The sequence below is a fragment of the Acipenser ruthenus genome, chromosome 29 (assembly GCF_902713425.1).
Source record: "Acipenser ruthenus chromosome 29, fAciRut3.2 maternal haplotype, whole genome shotgun sequence".
Lineage (NCBI taxonomy): Eukaryota > Metazoa > Chordata > Actinopteri > Acipenseriformes > Acipenseridae > Acipenser > Acipenser ruthenus.
The window spans coordinates 1,641,820-1,658,606 of NC_081217.1; the positions used below are offsets into that span (position 1 = coordinate 1,641,820).

General features: G+C 46.4%; 1 protein-coding gene across 4 annotated transcripts; it reads right to left on the bottom strand.

Annotated features, from left to right (window-relative positions):
- Positions 1-674: 674 nt before the first annotated feature.
- On the bottom strand, positions 675-7,372 carry LOC117964509 (tribbles homolog 3-like). Of its 4 annotated transcripts, none has more exons than XM_034908290.2 (4): positions 5,655-7,372; positions 4,495-4,779; positions 3,279-3,571; positions 675-2,791 (listed from the first exon to the last, which is right to left on the bottom strand). In XM_034908290.2, the coding sequence occupies exons 2-4, from the start codon at positions 4,777-4,779 to the stop codon at positions 2,326-2,328; spliced, it is 1,044 nt and encodes a 347-aa protein (XP_034764181.2). In that variant the 5' UTR covers positions 5,655-7,372; the 3' UTR covers positions 675-2,325. The 4 variants fall into 4 exon arrangements, with proteins under 4 accessions (XP_034764181.2, XP_058859494.1, XP_058859492.1 ...); XM_059003511.1 differs by lacking the exon at positions 5,655-7,372 and adding an exon at positions 5,416-5,609; XM_059003509.1 differs by lacking the exon at positions 5,655-7,372 and adding an exon at positions 5,200-5,395.
- Between the last annotated feature and the right edge of the window lie 9,415 nt (positions 7,373-16,787).

Sequence of the window (16,787 nt, forward strand, 5' to 3'; positions counted from 1 at the left end):
AAATAGATTTAAAGAAATACAGTCGTAGAATCTGCGTCACTGTACATGCATCTGGTTCTTGGAATGCATTGTAATTGATGCACATGCTCTGCACCTGTTAGTTTCAATGTAAAGCACAGTGCAGGGCCCTTGTGATTGTGTACAAAGCCACATGTGGTGTTGACTCTTAAAATATGTCCGGTTTGGGTAATTTTCCTAACAGGCCCTCTGGCCCGCACCTCACTCAAGCCGGTATTGAGCAAGCACACGTTTGTATTTGTTAGCTCTTTGGCAAACTTGTTTCCTGTCCATTGGCTCCCACTGAGAGTGCTCTGTTTGGGATTTGCACTCGTGCAGTGAATGTCAGATTAAATTTCCTTTGCCCACAACAACCCCATTGTAGCTGATTTGGAGTAGAGCAGAGCTCCAGTAACGTACATGCTTGGCTTCTCGGAGGAGTTTCTGAGGAAGTGCCAGTACAGTCCGCATGTAATAAAATGCACAAGTGGAAAGAAATCAGAGGCACGATCTTTATTCAAACCCCAAATGCTTGAGAGGTTTCTGTGAAGTTACAGAAACTGTAATTTCAAAGCGGTCGTGATTATTCTGTAGAACAGCAGCCTTCAGTTATTGTCAAGATCACTGCAATTTTAATATGTCTAAAAAAAAAAAAAAAAGCACAAAAAAGAGACAACTCAATTTACAATTGTTTTAATTATTGGCATCAACAAAAATATTCACTTTTTGTATATGAACAACAACAACAACAAAATTAGTAGTGTGTGCATTCATCCATTTTCAAAATTACAAAAAAAAAAAAAAATTATTTACAAATTCACAAAATGTGTTTCGTGTATCACAGATGCTGTTGCTGTACAGAAAGCATGAGAGTACACAGCTACATCAGCTCTGTGTTTGCCTCCAGTGCCCCTTGCGACTCTCAAGTGTGTTCAGTCAACAGGATCTGTAATGCCCACTTTGCTGCCCTTGTATGGGGATTTGTGTGGCTATAAATAAACAAGCTGCACTCCGTCCATAGTCTCAGCCTCCGCCTTCAGTAATTCACAAGCTCTGGACCCCGTGAAAATACAAAGGTTCTAGCTTAGAAACCTAAACACCTATTCACTGCCTTACTACCAAACAAATGTTAATCTTACAAAATAGGCAGTTTGGTTTTTTTAGGGCAAAATCAAACATAGCCGGTTTACAAGACTACTACTAATAATAATAAAAAAAGGGATTTGCATCAAGGGTCCAGAATTGTGGAAAGGTTCTTTGTTTAAAAATACCCCCCCCCCTTTCTGAATCAAGCGGTTCCCCAGTAACTGGGAAGCGGAGTGCAGGACTAGCACAGCGCTGGTGGCATACCGGCTCTTCACCAGTCTCAAAGAAAGGCACTTCCACTTGCTGGACCCAGGTTTACACAGCAAACAACGTCTGTAAACAACAACGCTAAAAATAGCACAATCCCTGTTGTGCGTCAAGTATTCCAGGATTCGATCCGATTCAGAGGTATCCGACGTTAGTAATGCTACACCTACAACCTGTCTCCTTCTTCCAAGGACATCTCCAAATCGTGTTTATTTCAGTGCAACAAAGACACCATCGAGTGGCTTTTGCATAGGAAAAAGCTGCTGCGTTTCAATACATTATTCTCACGAGGGGTGGAAGAGGTGGGGGTCTGCCTGCCAAATATATTCCTTAATGGAACAGACCTAATCCCCTGTGGCACTGATTTGAAAGCACAGCCAGCGGAAGGAATCACTATTGGCTGGCACAAGAACTACGGCGTGATAAATGACTTATCTATAGATAGAAGAGAACAGAAAAAGCAGGACAGTATTTCACTGACGCAGACACGATTTTCTTTTTTCAATGAAGTGGAAGCGGAAACAAAATCAATAGTGGAAACAGCGTTTAGACACAGGATACTGGATCTTTTTTTCTTTTAAGCTTGCAGAGAAGCTAATGTACTTTGTATACCACATTCAAAAAAACTACGTTATTAAAATCGTCCCTCTGCTATGTCCGTTTCACCTGTGTGTTGGAGTCTGGTTGTTGGTCATCAGTTTTAACCTTGCAAAGCACCTCCGAAGCCCAGTCCTCGTGCACCAAACCTTCACGTTTGCAACAGTCCCCTTCCGAAGGCTTAAAATACAAATACCCCATATGTCAGTTCCTGACTGCTTCCAAACGGTCTCCACAGATCCCTTGGAACAGACCAGTCACTCAATACAATCCAGGCTGCTCCCACCCCCAACAGTCGCCACTGGCTTTCCTCAAACGTTTATTTTTTGAATTTTTGCTCGGAGCATTTCTCACGCCAGGACAGCTCTCGCACTACAATCAGTCTCTGCCCTCGTATTTGTCGAAGTCGGGCACCACCTGATCGGGACTGGTTTTGTCGGCTGGGTTGGGGGGGGCGCTGAGGGACGCCATGCTGGTGCAGTTGAGCCAGGGGTGGAGCAGGGTCTCGCTGGCGCTCAGTCTCTCCGCTGGGGATTTCCGGAGCATGTTGCGGATCAGGCACCTGGCCTTCGGAGAGAGGGATTCCGGAATGGTGAAGACCCCCTTTCGGATTTTGCTGAAGAGGGCGGCGGGCTCCACGTCCTGGAAGGGGTACCGTCCCACCAGCATGGTGTACAGCACCACCCCCAGACTCCACACGTCCGCCGCCTTCCCAGAGTAGGAGTGCTTGGAGTTCAGGATCTCCGGTCCCACATACGCCGGGCAGCCGTGTTTGTCAGTCAACGAGTCGTCTTCCCCTTTAAGAAGGCAAGAATCTTCAAGGTTTTCCAGTACCAGCTTAGTTCTGAAACAGAAATGCAAAAATACAGATAAATAAATACATAAATAATGTTTATAAATGAACAGAGCGCTAAAAAAAACAAAAAAAAAAAAAAAAAAAAACAACCCTCTAATTTACATTTTCTGTTCAGGCTTGCCTGGTTTACAGAACGTATGTTTAATGCATGCAGGAAACCGTAGTGGAGAGAAGTCACCCTCTGCCAGGGAAAAAGACTAGCCGTGGCCAGAAAGCATGCAATTTAAATCAAAAAGCGCAGTTTTTAAGTTGGCGGATAAAACAAATTATTTACAATTCTTTGGCATAAGAAAATCCCAACAGTTTCTCTCTCCAGTTTCTACTCCCAATTACTGAAAACAAACCGCAGCCAGATCTACTGCCCCAGTCCTCGATTAACCCCACAGCAGTCCAGCGTTTCTGTTTCAACCGCAACTGAAAAACGTTTTCAGTCCGAGGGGTGGGGAGGGGTATGAAAGCAGTGGTGGGCGCTCACCTCTGCTTGTCGGTGAACACAAACTTGCGCAGCTTCAGGTCTCGCAGGACCACGCCGTGCTGGTGGCAGTGCGCCACGGCCTCCGCCATCTGCCCGAAGAGGGACGAGGCCTCCTCCTCGCGCAGCCGCTTGCACGAGCGCACGTAGGAGTGCATGTCGCCGTGACTGCGCGCGAAGAACACGTACACGCTGTGCTCCCCCGTGACGATCTCCGCGATCCTGCTGATGTGCTCGTGGGCCGGCAGTCGGGCATAGGGGGCGATCAGCTCGTGGTACCTCTTCATGGACAACACCTGCGGGACACGGGAAAGGTTAGCAACAAAATCCAACCAGACTAGCTGTATGCATTTGTATAAATCCAGCACTTTAAACACTGTGGCTTTTGACACTGAACTGCAAGAAGGAAACTCAGTCCTTGATCCATCATCATCAGGTGATTAGCAGGAGGTAGAACAGTCTAGTGCTTTATTAAAGCGATGAGAGGCTGGGATCACATTCCCTGCTCAGCTGCAGACAGACTCCCTGTGTGTCCTCTAGCAAGTCCTGCCACTTCCCTGAGCCCTGTTTCAAACATGCTGTACACCTGCTTGTGTTTTAACCAAGCCTGCTGCTCTGGATTCTCCTAAGCTTTCAAAACTACAGCACCTTGTTCTAGTAAATACAGAAAGCAGGAGTCAGAAAAGGATCAGCTTCTAATGCACGGACAGAGCTTCCCCACGTAGTACAAAACAGTCTAAATATACGCATCTAGGAACACACTGCACAAGAACAAGAGGGGGAATAGCAATTGAAAGCCAGGATTTTATACCAAGCATGACAGCGTGCTTGAGGTGAGGCAATCACAGGCCACTCACTATCATGCTACTGGCTGGATGCTTGTGTGTGTTTAATTGCACTGCAGGGGATTTCGATCTCACAGCAGCAATAAATTGACAAAACTGCAATTGGCAGTGGGCACCTGTGCAGAGAGTCTGGACGGGCAGGAAAGGAAGGCTGGGCTGCTCCTTCTAAGAGGGCGGTCTTCCAATGGGAGTGTGGGAGCTAACACTGCCACAAATGGTGTGCTATCCCTGGACACACAGAGCGAGGTCTCTGATCTCCAGTGACGCAGCTTGTGTGTGTTGGAATGAAGATCTTAAGCTCAGTATTGGAATTCTCTCTTTCTCCAGCCATGCCGATTCCTCTTTCCGTGTCCCTGCTCTCACCGGGTCCCTACCTTGCACGTGTACTCCCGCTCGGTGACGCTGTGGACTGCGCCGTAGGAGTGGCCTCCCTCGGTGGCCTCCAGCAGCACGTAGGGCCCGACCCGGGAGATGCTGTGGTCCGAGACCCCAGGGCAGGAGCTCTGGGAGAGGGGGGGCAGCCCTGGAGAGGAGGGCGGCTGGCTGAAGCGGGGGCGCTTGCATTTGGGAGTGTCAGTATCCTTGGGGTCCTCGAAATCAAGCCTCTTCAGCCTCAGCGGGAGGGTGCGAGACGCCCTCTGCTGCTCGTTAAGGCTCATCTGAAACAATCAAACAAAAATACATTGCAAAATGATTGTGGAAAGAACGGTGTTATCTTTACTGTGTGTGTGTGCGTGCGTGGGAGCAGGGAAACACAAACACTATCTATATTGCTGTGAGAGAGAGAGGTTAACCAGTCTGAACCAACAGCTGAGTCACACATGGCACACACCGCTCTAAAAGAACACCTTACTCAATATCCCCATATATTCCACAGAAACAGGCGAGCTGACTCGCTTGTGTTACTCACTGTGACCGCTCTCCAGGCTTGAAGGGAGGCTATGATCAAGCATTTTAATTATAAAGCTCTCTTTACTGAGCGCTGCCCGAGCACGATGAACACGTGCAGAATCATCAGCTGCTTTGAATAGATTCAGTGCGCATTACAAAACACAACGCGCTACAAACAATAGCATCACCTTGCGAAGCAAAAAAAGACCCGTTGAAAACGCCAGACCACATGCAAAAACCACCGCCTGCCTGCACACATATAAACCGTATGAAAAGGATCTGGAGAGATACACAGCTGTAGCGGGTATCATGATCTTCTGTAACACACACGTGTAAGAGAACAGTAGCTATTAGTTATCCCCCGACACAACTACATTTAAACAGAGAGAAAATGCGGAGCTAACCTTTAGAAGGTCAGGAAAGCGTAGACTACGAGAAACACAGACAGTAAATGTGAGATTAACACATCAGTTATGTAACGCAGTAATCCTGCGATCGCAGGAAAATCTGTTTCAATCTCTGGCTATGCATTGTTTAATCAACTTTGAAGCCGGGTATGACATCACACGCAGAGACTGAAACCAGATTAGAATGATGATCATATCACAGGAGAGATAACCGTGGAAAGACATTAACACGTTACCTTGGTCTACAGGGAAACAGAGCCTTGCAACTTCAAAGGGCCGCCTTGTCTGTCTCTGGCACACGGTGACGTCAAAGTATTCCAGGAGTCGGAAAATGTCCAATCACATTAAAAAATTAAAAAATGCAGGAAACCAGTTTCAGGGGGGGGTGAAATCAAACAGAAACAACGCAACGCTGTTCTGTGGGCGAATTTAGAGGCACATCTTAGTACTGCAGCTATTCCGTCTGGGGTGAATGCGACTACAGCGTCGTCATTATAATCCGATCATTACAAAGAAAAGTCGTCCAAAGCGGTGTTCGGGGTTTCCAGTTCAATTCCACGGATGCAGATGAGAGAGAGGCAGGCGCAAACCCGCTGGTATGGTGTTATGTTGCAGAGGGTCGCGCCGGGTATACCACCAGCCCGGTTTCTTTTGTTCTCGATTCCCGCTAAGTGTATCTATTATTATCCCCACGGAAGAAATCCTTTGTCAGAAACGAAGCCGATTCGAAGTGAAAGCTGTCGGTTTACTTAAGGAAAACGGATTCCAACAGACACGGGAGCCAGTGTAATAAAACTAACAGTATAACAACAGTATTGGAGGACAGAGACACAGTCTCGGGGCTCTTCTGGTTTGTACGTGTCTGTGTGTCGAAGCAGCCGGTCTCCTCGGTGTGCGTCTTGGATAAAGAAACTCTTCTGAGTCAATACACTTGTAATTAACTGCAACAACCCTTTTTTTTCTTTCTTTGTCTTGAAGTTGTATTATTTTCCACACCAAAAAAACAGCGTTTTGAATTCCTCGTTCGGTTTAATTATTGCTCGACTCGACAGTATTGTTAAGCAGATAAACCCTGGCTGTTCTATTCCTTGTATTAAATACGTGTCTTCTCCTCCTTCTCCTCCTCCGTCTTTCACACAGCCCCTGTCTGTCCTTCCCTCTCCCGGACTGCGCGTCGGAGCCGCTCTTTATTATAGAATATAATATCCTGCTTTCCACTGCGAGCTGTGCAGATGAGGAGTCCGCTCTTTATTATAGAATATAATAATATCCTGCTTTCCACTGCGAGCTCAGCAGATGAGGAGTCCGCTCTTTATTATAGAATATAATATCCTGCTTTCCACTGCGAGCTCAGCAGATGAGGAGTCCGCTCTTTATTATAGAATATAATAATATCCTGCTTTCCACTGCGAGCTCAGCAGATGAGGAGTCCGCTCTTTATTATAGAATATAATATCCTGCTTTCCACTGCGAGCTCAGCAGATGAGGAGTCCGCTCTTTATTATAGAATATAATAATATCCTGCTTTCCACTGCGAGCTCAGCAGATGAGGAGTCCGCTCTTTATTATAGAATATAATATCCTGCTTTCCACTGCGAGCTCAGCAGATGAGGAGTCCGCTCTTTATTATAGAATATAATATCCTGCTTTCCACTGCGAGCTCAGCAGATGAGGAGTCCGCTCTTTATTATAGAATATAATAATATCCTGCTTTCCACTGCGAGCTCAGCAGATGAGGAGTCCGCTCTTTATTATAGAATATAATATCCTGCTTTCCACTGCGAGCTCAGCAGATGAGGAGTCCGCTCTTTATTATAGAATATAATATCCTGCTTTCCACTGCGAGCTGTGCAGATGAGGAGTCCGCTCTCGATTGCAACATCCAGGAGGCCACGCCCAGCTGCGCCTGACGCGACATCACCACCACGTTCGCAACGCGTCAGCCTGCCCGGGGATTACTAAACAGCGCGCGGGCGAGTGGGCTTGCCTCTGCAGGGACCCCTGCCCGAACACGCACGCACGCACGCACGCAGGCAGGCAGACAGTGCTGTTCAGCTCAATACTGTGGCTGCGGTATAGTTTACTGAAGATGTATGTGCACACACAAAAATAAACGTGTCCGGTTTGCCTCGGTGAATTTCACCCCTTCATCCCGCATTACATCATTACAGCGGGGGGGGGGGGGGGGTAAACAGTTATTGCAGCAGTGTGGAGTAGTGGTTAGGGCTCTGGACTCTTGACCGGAGGGTTGTGGGTTCAATCCCAGCTGAGGGACACTGCTGCTGTACCCTTGAGCAAGGTACTTTACCTAGATTGCTCCAGTAAAAACCCAACTGTATAAATGGGTACTTGTATGTAAAAAATAATGTGATAACTTGTAACAATTGTAAGTCGCCCTGGATAAGGGCGTCTGCTAAAAAAATAAATAATTATTGTATATTGTATATTTTACTGGAAAAAAAATGAATCATTGATATAGAAAAGTTAAGCAAGTCTGTTTCAAATAGTCATTTCAAATAATAATAATGATGATGATGATGCAATGCTGCTGGAAACACGGTTTGGTAAACAGCAGTCTGGCTGCATGCGAGCGATCACACTGCAATGCCAGGGGAGAGAGGTGCTGTGTGCCAGGCCCGTGTGTGCAGCGGTGTCGCCAGCGTTGTGTAACACAAACAGAGAGAGGCCTTCCTTCTCTGCCTTGGTCATTTCAACGCAATATATGAGATATTACAGCAGCTGAGAATTGATCATCCAGTCTGATTCAGTAATTCTGCTAAATGCGTTTTAAATTTTCAGCAGCGCGCTCATCGCAGATGGAATGTTCCTAAATTTAGAACGAGTGCAGATTCACTCAGCGGTGAAACGGCTCAGCCCCACCCCTTTACATGACGCAATCACAGCGATAGCATTGCACCATTCAGCAATTGTAATGAAAGAGGGAGCGGGCAGAGTTTACTCAGCATCAACAAATGCGTTGCTATGGCAAAACAAGAAAATCAATACAATTCTTTGCTTAGGGGCATTATTAATAGGTCACACCAGACACACGTTTAAGCGAGGCTTCTGGGCACTGCATTTCTCAATACAGTACAAGGGTGTTCTCTTGCAGTGTTTAAGGTTCTATAGAACCCGTCTTGTGTGCTGAACAATAGAGGGTTCTGTACGAAGGGTTCTAAACAGAACCACCAGGGGTTCCACAGTGGAATGCTTCCTATCTGGATCCTATTCATGGGTATCTCATGCTCTGTGTCCTATAGCTGTTTGCATTAGAGACATCAAACCCCAACTGTGTGGCTCAATCACTTTAAACATGGGTTCAAAATAATACACTTGAATGAATCACCATTTTTGCGAATTCATTTCAATTACAGGTATTCTTAGTTTAAATATGTATGATCTTAACACTGTCAATATTTTCTGGAGGAATGATGGCCTCCCCATTTTCCTACATCAGATTTGAATAGACGAACAAACCGGGCAGTCAACAAAGCCTTCAAAGAGCACAGCTATTAAACTACTACACAAAGGTCTTTACCAGTTTTTCAGGTGTGTTAGTGGTTTTCCAATGCAGCTGTGATGCTGTTAGTAAACTAAACACTCATCGTTTTCATGTGCTATTTAAATAGGATTCTATGATTAACACCCACTTTCACCTGCTGAGTGGAACTTATAGACCCTGATCCAATAATAGCGATCAGCATCCAACACCATCGTTTCTCATATGAAGACTGTGGTTTCTTCTTTCTCACGCTGCAAAGAATCTAGCAACCCTCTCAAAGATCTATATCTATCTATCTGTGTGTGTGTGTGTGTGTGTGCCTCCCCCTTCTCCTTCCTCTCCCTGCAGATCAGCACAGACCCACTGGTTAGCACTGCATTCTTTACAGCCTGATCACAGACGCTGCCTGATTCAGTGGCACCTGGTTACGTTAGCTGTGTTTTTGGAGGCTCTGTTTTTCTCAGGGTTGGCATTGGGACAGCTGGTATTCTAAGAAAGCTACCCGCTTTGCCAGCTCCGTATCGACTCCCAGCAGGGATCGGATGAATCATTTCCAAGCAGCTCTGCTTCCCGTTGAGAAACGAGTTCTGTGGAATGAAGGCTGGAGGTCTTGCAGCAGTGCTGTTAGCACATCAGCTGCTGATGCATCCCAATGGATTGCACTATGAAGTCAATGGCTTCCTGTTGTGTTTTTTTTTTTTTTTTGCTTTCTCTCTCTTTTATCCAGGGAAAATAAACCGCGTTGAAACCAAAAGCATACTGATGGAGATGTTGGAGCTGAGAAAAGAGAATGCATTTCTAAATGCTTGCTAAAGTTTTGTGAAAGATAATCAGCGTGCCCGGGTGGGGTTGCTGGGGGAGATGACCAGTGGTTGTGCCCCAGGCAGCCAGCCCAGGCACTTATGCTTGTTTGATTTTTGTTTTCATAAGATTACAGTTTGTTGCTAATAAGTGATAGAGAGGAAAAAAAAAAACAATTAAAATGATGTCATGTCTCCTCTAACCACAAAACCACTTCACACAACCAGTCCTCGTTTTATTATATTTTTCTTCAAATTTGTTTAAGTGTAAGAAAATGTGCAACAAGTAACTGCATCCAGTAGCTCTCAAAGTAGACGCGGGAGGACATGCTGTGATTGCAATGGGCCATGGCACTGTGTGTGTGTGTGTGTGTGTGTGTGTGTGTGTGTGTGTGAGTGTGTGTGTGTGTATGTGTGCGTGCGTGCGTGCGTGCATGTGTGTGTGTGTGTGTGTATGTGTGTGTGTGTGTGCGTGCGTGCGTGCGTGCGTGTGTGTGTGTGTATGTGTGAGTGTGTGTGTGTGCGTGCGTGCGTGCGTGCGTGTGTGTGTGTGTGTGTGTGTGTGTGCGTGCGTGCATGCGTGTGTGTGTGTGTGTGTGTGTGTGTGTGCGTGCGTGCGTGCATGCGTGCGTGCGTGTGTGTGTGTGTGTATGTGTGCGTGCGTGCGTGCGTGTGTGTGTGTGTGTGTGTGTGTGTTTACTGTAAAGCTATGACCTCATTTATTGTGTACAGTAATCCACAGGTGAACAGGAGGAAATACTTTCCTCTGATCAGCCAGGTGAGGTGACTCACACTGCACCACCCACACAGCAAACTGGAAAGCACTGGAGGGGATTCTCAGCAGGACTGGAGAGCAGCCAGGGGGTAACTGGGGGAAGTACTCTACCCCTGCCTAGCCTGTCCCAAGGAGAGGCTGTGTGTGTTTGTGTGTGTGTGTGTGTGTGTGTGTGTGTGTGTGCCTAACACGTTAAGAAAACAAATATAAATTTTGGAAATTACATTTGCAGTTACAGACCAGAATAGTTTATTTTATTTTGCATGCCTTTCTTAAAGGTCAAAGGTGACTGTCTGCAGGTCTCAGCTGCACCACGTGTCGACGATGAGGCTGCAGGCAGCGCCTATCACGTGGTCAAGGAGCGACCCACCGCTGACCTCAACGAAAGAATTCCAATCATTCGGATATTTCGTCAGTGGATGTCGTCAGGTGTGGCCACATTCACAACGTATGTAATGAAAAAAAAAAAAAAAAAAACTGAATGCGACAAAACCTCAAAGACATAACTAGTAACAATCCTGTCATTTCTGTAATGCTGCATTTGTGAAAACGACCCTCTGTCTTGCAGTAATAGGAAGCATTACGATCAAGGTGATTTGGAGCTGTACAGTAATGGATTTGCAACATGTTTTTTGTTTTGTCGTAGTAAGATAGCACGTATAATGCAATCGATGCATATTAGCACTGATTAAAACGAAGCGTCTAGAGCCGGAACACGCATTAAAGGATAAGGCGACCTTGTGTCAGTAACACGAGGCCCGTCGGCTCTCTTTCTTACGGGGTTGTTTATCGTCTAATCCCTTCAGACGCTTCCGTGGAGTCCTCGTCATCACCAGCCTGTGATCTCTGTGGATTTCTCCATTTAATTCTGATCCAGACACGTAATGGGCATGCCTTTAAATAATGTTAATAACTACAAGCTTTGTGATCGCGCAACATCACACACCATGCAGGAGTATTTACAGCATGTGTTCAACGTAAAGGCCTTCAGTTTGCACGCGCAAGCTCACTTCAAAGTGATCTCAATCCGCTCCTCATTGATTAACCCTTTCATGCATGAAATAGTGAACATATTGAAAGTTTTGGACACATAGTAAACGCATTTTTCATTGAAAATATTTTTTTTCCATTGCTTTATATGGGGGAAAGAACCCTCATCCTGGTATCGTTCTATGAAGCATTTGCATCTTCCATATGTCTCCTTATAAAGACTTTAATCCGTCCCCACATGAGGGTTAAAGACATTTCACACGTAATATATCTGTTCTTGTTTTCTGAATGCAGTGAACGCTCCTGCCTCTCTTGCCTGGTACACACCTGACAGCACAGCACAGCTCTGGGGTTAGTGTTCCTCTTTCACAGGTGAGTCTTTGAAACCACACAGCTCTGTGTTGTCTTGCTATGGGTGGAAAGAAGAACTGGGACTAAAAGCAGCCTGCCGCTGTAGGTCTCTTGAGAAACGGATGGGCTGCACAGCAGGTGCCTTGCAAAGCAACAACCTCTCCTAACAGCGAGCGATTCCCACAGAGAAGGAAGCAGCACAGCTGTTTCCACAGACATGAGTAAATCGTGCAAGCAAACTGATTAAGACCAGACTGTATCAAATTAAAGGAACTTGTGCATATTGTGTCAGGGTGTTTTTTTTTAATCTGGTTGCTGTATTTCTTAACTCTGCAATTTTTTTTTTTTTTTTTGCTGAAGTGAATACAAAAAATAAGCTGTGTGTTTGCAAAAAAAAAAATCGCCTTTCAGAATGAAACACGAATCCCATGGGCATGCTGTTTTAGGTTACCTGCAGCCTGGGCATGTGTGCAGCACTTTGCAAAGTGTGCTTCTGTGGTGGATCTGTGTGGTTTACACGGTGTGTCTGTGAGGCACGGTATGTAGTTGTAAGAACCTTCCTGGGCTGTAAGAGGGCGGCTCCTCATTGGAAGATTACTCACAGACCCCACCCCCCTCGGTCTGGGTGGAATGAATTACTGTGCAGTGTTACACTGGCAGTGTCTCATTCAGCATTTGCTATCACTCAAAAGAGAGAGGCTGTATCTGTGCACTATTGCTCACTGAGATTCCTTGATAAATAAGGTCCTTTTACCCTGCAGAGTCACGGTTGACTTTGCATGACCAATGCACTGTCGTGCTCACGATATGGTGCTGCTCCCTCACGCTCCTTTGCTGTGCTCCCCTCCGCTTTGCTATGCTTGCACCAGCCTGCTCTTGCTAAGCGAGCCCATTCTTTTTGCTTCCCCCTTATGCTCTTGGCTTGCTTTTTTGAATCAGTTTGCTTTTGCTCATCGTCTGTGCTTTAGGAGATTAGTAGTGTTCAGACTAACGTTGGCAGCTGTTGAAACGGTGCAGCCCGCAGTGCCCACTGTATGAAACGCTTGCCTTGCAGCTCCTCTCCCCTGTGGGCTGAACCATACTTTGACTGCGGTAAACCATGCTTGCCATAGGGAACTGGGAAGTGGCTTGCCAACAGTAGAAAACTAAAAGCTGCAGAAACCAGCTGTAATAGGAACTGAAAGGTAGGAAGAGCCCCTTCTGAGTAAATGGAAGTGATTGTTCTGCTGCGCAGTGGAGCAGAGAGCCGGCCTAAAGTGATAGCCACAGGGCTGGCCTGTTTGAGTGAGACAGCACTGTCCCCTTCAGACAGCTGCCTGCCCCCTCTGCACAATGGAGGGCTGTTCAATTGGCTAATTAGGTTGCCTTGTTAACAGTAGACTGGTGTGATATCAAAGAGACATTGGGGGGATCCTGTATCACTTAAGGAAATGCAGCCATTAGTGAAGAAGGATCGAGTTCAGGTGCTGGAGTGTGATGGGATTAGTGACGGACGGAGGTTCTGAGTCTGGTGACAGGATGTGGTGAGGGACGGCTTTCTGAAATGAAGGGGTATCGATGCCTGTTTGAATGCTCAAAGCTTTCCCAATCTAACATGGGGAGGGGGAGGGGGAGGGGGGCGGGGTGGCTTTTGAAGATATCTGTTTTAAGGCAACCTACTTTGTTGTCATGGCTGTGCAACAAATCAACAGGTCAAATAAATTAAAACAGCATTCTGATTGCACTGGAACAATAGGCGATCCAGGACAGGAGGGGGCAAAACAGGTTAAGGTGGCGGGTCAGTCCAGTTTAATTTCCCAGCAATAGCTTTTGATTTCTGGTCATTTCAGCCACGTGTCAAGGTGTTGTGCAGCAGGTCGTGTCCTCTTTCACTGCGATCTGCACTGCTGCAGTCTGCTGGATAAGCAGATGTGGCTGAGCGTATCTCTTCTGTCAGACCTGCTTTGAAAGAGCAGGAGAGGGGCAGTGTGTCTGGGTGGAGGTGGCACTTTCTAGGGTTAATCAGAGGGTTGAGTTTAAAGCAACCGTCCTGTTTCTTCTTCCCAAACGCTTCATCAGTACGCATCCTAACTGAATAAACAGTCTTAAGCAGGGAGACATTTGCCTTGCTTCTTTTAATGGGTCTGTTTGCAACACCTTGAACCTACAGACTGCATTTCACACCTTTCACCCCTGCGTTAGTGAAGCTCTCTTCCAGCTATCAGAAGGCAGACATGCTAACCTAATTACCCCTGAAGCCTGTGTTAGATTTGTCAGCAGCACAGCACTGCAGCACACCTTGAGCATCAAATGAGACCCCCGTGCACTGGGCTGATTAGAGGAGGCAGCTCAGTGGAACATGCCTATTAAACACATGAATGAGACCAGGATATCAGGGAAACTTTCTCAACCAGCCAGGGATAGGCTTCCTAAACTGAATAAACACACACGCGCACACACACACACACACACCGGCGTGACACCCCTGCCGTCCTGCCAGCATGTCTCCAGTCTTCGGTTTGTGCTGTATATTACCATTTCATCACTCACACTGACATTATGAGGTATTTCAGGGCATCAAACAGTCATTGCAAGGGCTGATTCAGACACACAAAACTCAAACAGATGCTTGAACTACATTTACATTTTCAGTTTGTACCTGTTCAGTCTCTCAGTTTTATTCAGGCTTCACCATTGAAAAGGGGCTAGAATCAGATCTCTGCGAGACTGGAAAAACAAGCTGCACACTGAGACAGAAACAGCAAAGCCTGATTCGACACACTGATTATTTCAAGTTTTGCGACATCACTTGATTTTGTTTTTCCAAGAAGAAAACAGTGGTACAAAGTGGTGCTCTGGAGTAACTGCTCAGCGACGTGTTACAGACAGGAAAGAACGTCCCCGACTCTAACAAGAGCAGCAGTATCCAACGACATGTGCTAATTAAAGCAGCGAGCGCATTCATTAGCACGCCTGACTGGTACAGGGTGTTAAACTGTTTCCCCTCCTACTCTTTTATCTGAACATTTCGAGGAGCCTCCCACCCTCGGGGAGTCTGTAGCGGCTCCCAGCTACGTCAGCAGGCCTCTGTTGTGTGGATGTGAGGCAGCCAGGACCATTAACACGAGGGAGATGCAATCAATCACTGTGCTTCTTCAGAGCTGTGGCAGCACTTTCTAAAGCCTAGCATCCGTTCATCAGTTCAGTAATGGAATGCTCATTCATAAATTAGAAAGTGGCGCTAGCAATGGAATTGAACCCGGTGTCCAGTAACGTCTTTGAAGTGAATGGAGAGGCCCCACAAAGAACAAAAAGCATTCCCATAGTGGCTGTAGGGCTTATTGACAGTGATGATTAAGATACAGAAGACACTGGCTGCTTGGAGAATCCTCCTAATACGTACCATGTAAGGCATTGCAATGTGTTCGGATAATCCTGGATTTGGGATCACTGGGGTTAAGTGGCGGCTGCATTATAAGAGATAATACTGAACCTGATAGATAATCGAGTGGCTAAACAGAGTTGATCTAAACAGAGTATCTTATCAGCGCTGACAGGATGGACCTCGAGCCACGGCATTAAAGTTTGCTGTTTTGCACAGTAACCCTGCAGTTGCTGTGCAAACTTTCTGTTTACAGATGAATACACTTTGAAAGCAGGCCCCCTATGGACTCTATGCAGCTTGAATACAGTAATAACACACACGCACACACACGCACTTTGCTGTATACTTTGTACATGGTGCAGTTTATGCATTTTGAAGTAAGAAGCCTTGTTGAAACGTGTCTAATTGAAAAAGCTTCTGTGTATAGCTGGAAAGCATTGGTACTGCATTACAAAGTCAGTTGAGAAACACTGCAGCATGCTGTCTCTAAGGATCAGAGTAATTAGGAGGGTTTAAACTGAAGGGGGTGTGAATAGATGTTTATCTAAAGTTACTCTCCGTACAGCTGAAGGTTTTGAAAGCACAGAAGCCCAGCAGCAGGGTCAGCAGAGCGAGCTGAGTGGGGTGGGTGTGGAGGGTGTGTTTGTGCAGCGCTTTCTCGCTTATCAGAGAGGCTCAGCACTCCACCCCACCCCACCGTGCCAGCCAGCACAGTGAGTAACAGTGCCAGTGTCCCAGTGTCTGCTCTGTGTGTCACTCCCATAGCCGTGTTATTCCTAGCTGTGTGGTGTGTGGTCAGGGCCAGGCTGCTGTGTGCTTGTTTGTATTCAAGGCCTCAGCACTGTGGAGGGTTACCCTGGTGTGCACTGTAGTATTTGACTCGGTCTTACCGTTAGTTTGCCTAAGCTAAGATTCTTTTAGTAGAACTGAAGCTTTTTTTAAAGGTACGTTTACATTTGGTTTTCCCCTGCTTTTATGTTTAGTTTTCCATGCTTTATATACCAACCTATGCTTTACGGTGACCCCCTACAGTTAGACCAAAGAAGTATTATTTTGTAATAAAAGGTACACCACAGTACTGTAATAGAGGTAATGTGTTCGTGTGCAATCACACAAACAGCACACAGTCCACTAATCACTATTGCAAAGAGATACCTGCTGCACAGAGCGCACACACACACAGTGCACTCACACACACACACACACAGAGCACGCGCACACACATCACACACACACACAGAGCACGCGCGCACACATCACACCCAGCACACACACACACAATGCACTCACAGACACACACACAGAGCACACGCACACACATAACACACAGCGCACACACACACACCGCACACACACACAGAGCACACGCACACACATCACACACACACACAGAGCACGCGCGCACACATCACACCCAGCACACACACACACAATGCACTCACAGACACACACACAGAGCACACGCACACACATAACACACAGCGCACACACACACACCGCACACACACACAGCGCACACACAGCGCATCCATGTTTGGTATGAATGGCTTCAGAATGATAAAACATTCTCCAGTTTCACTCTGGACT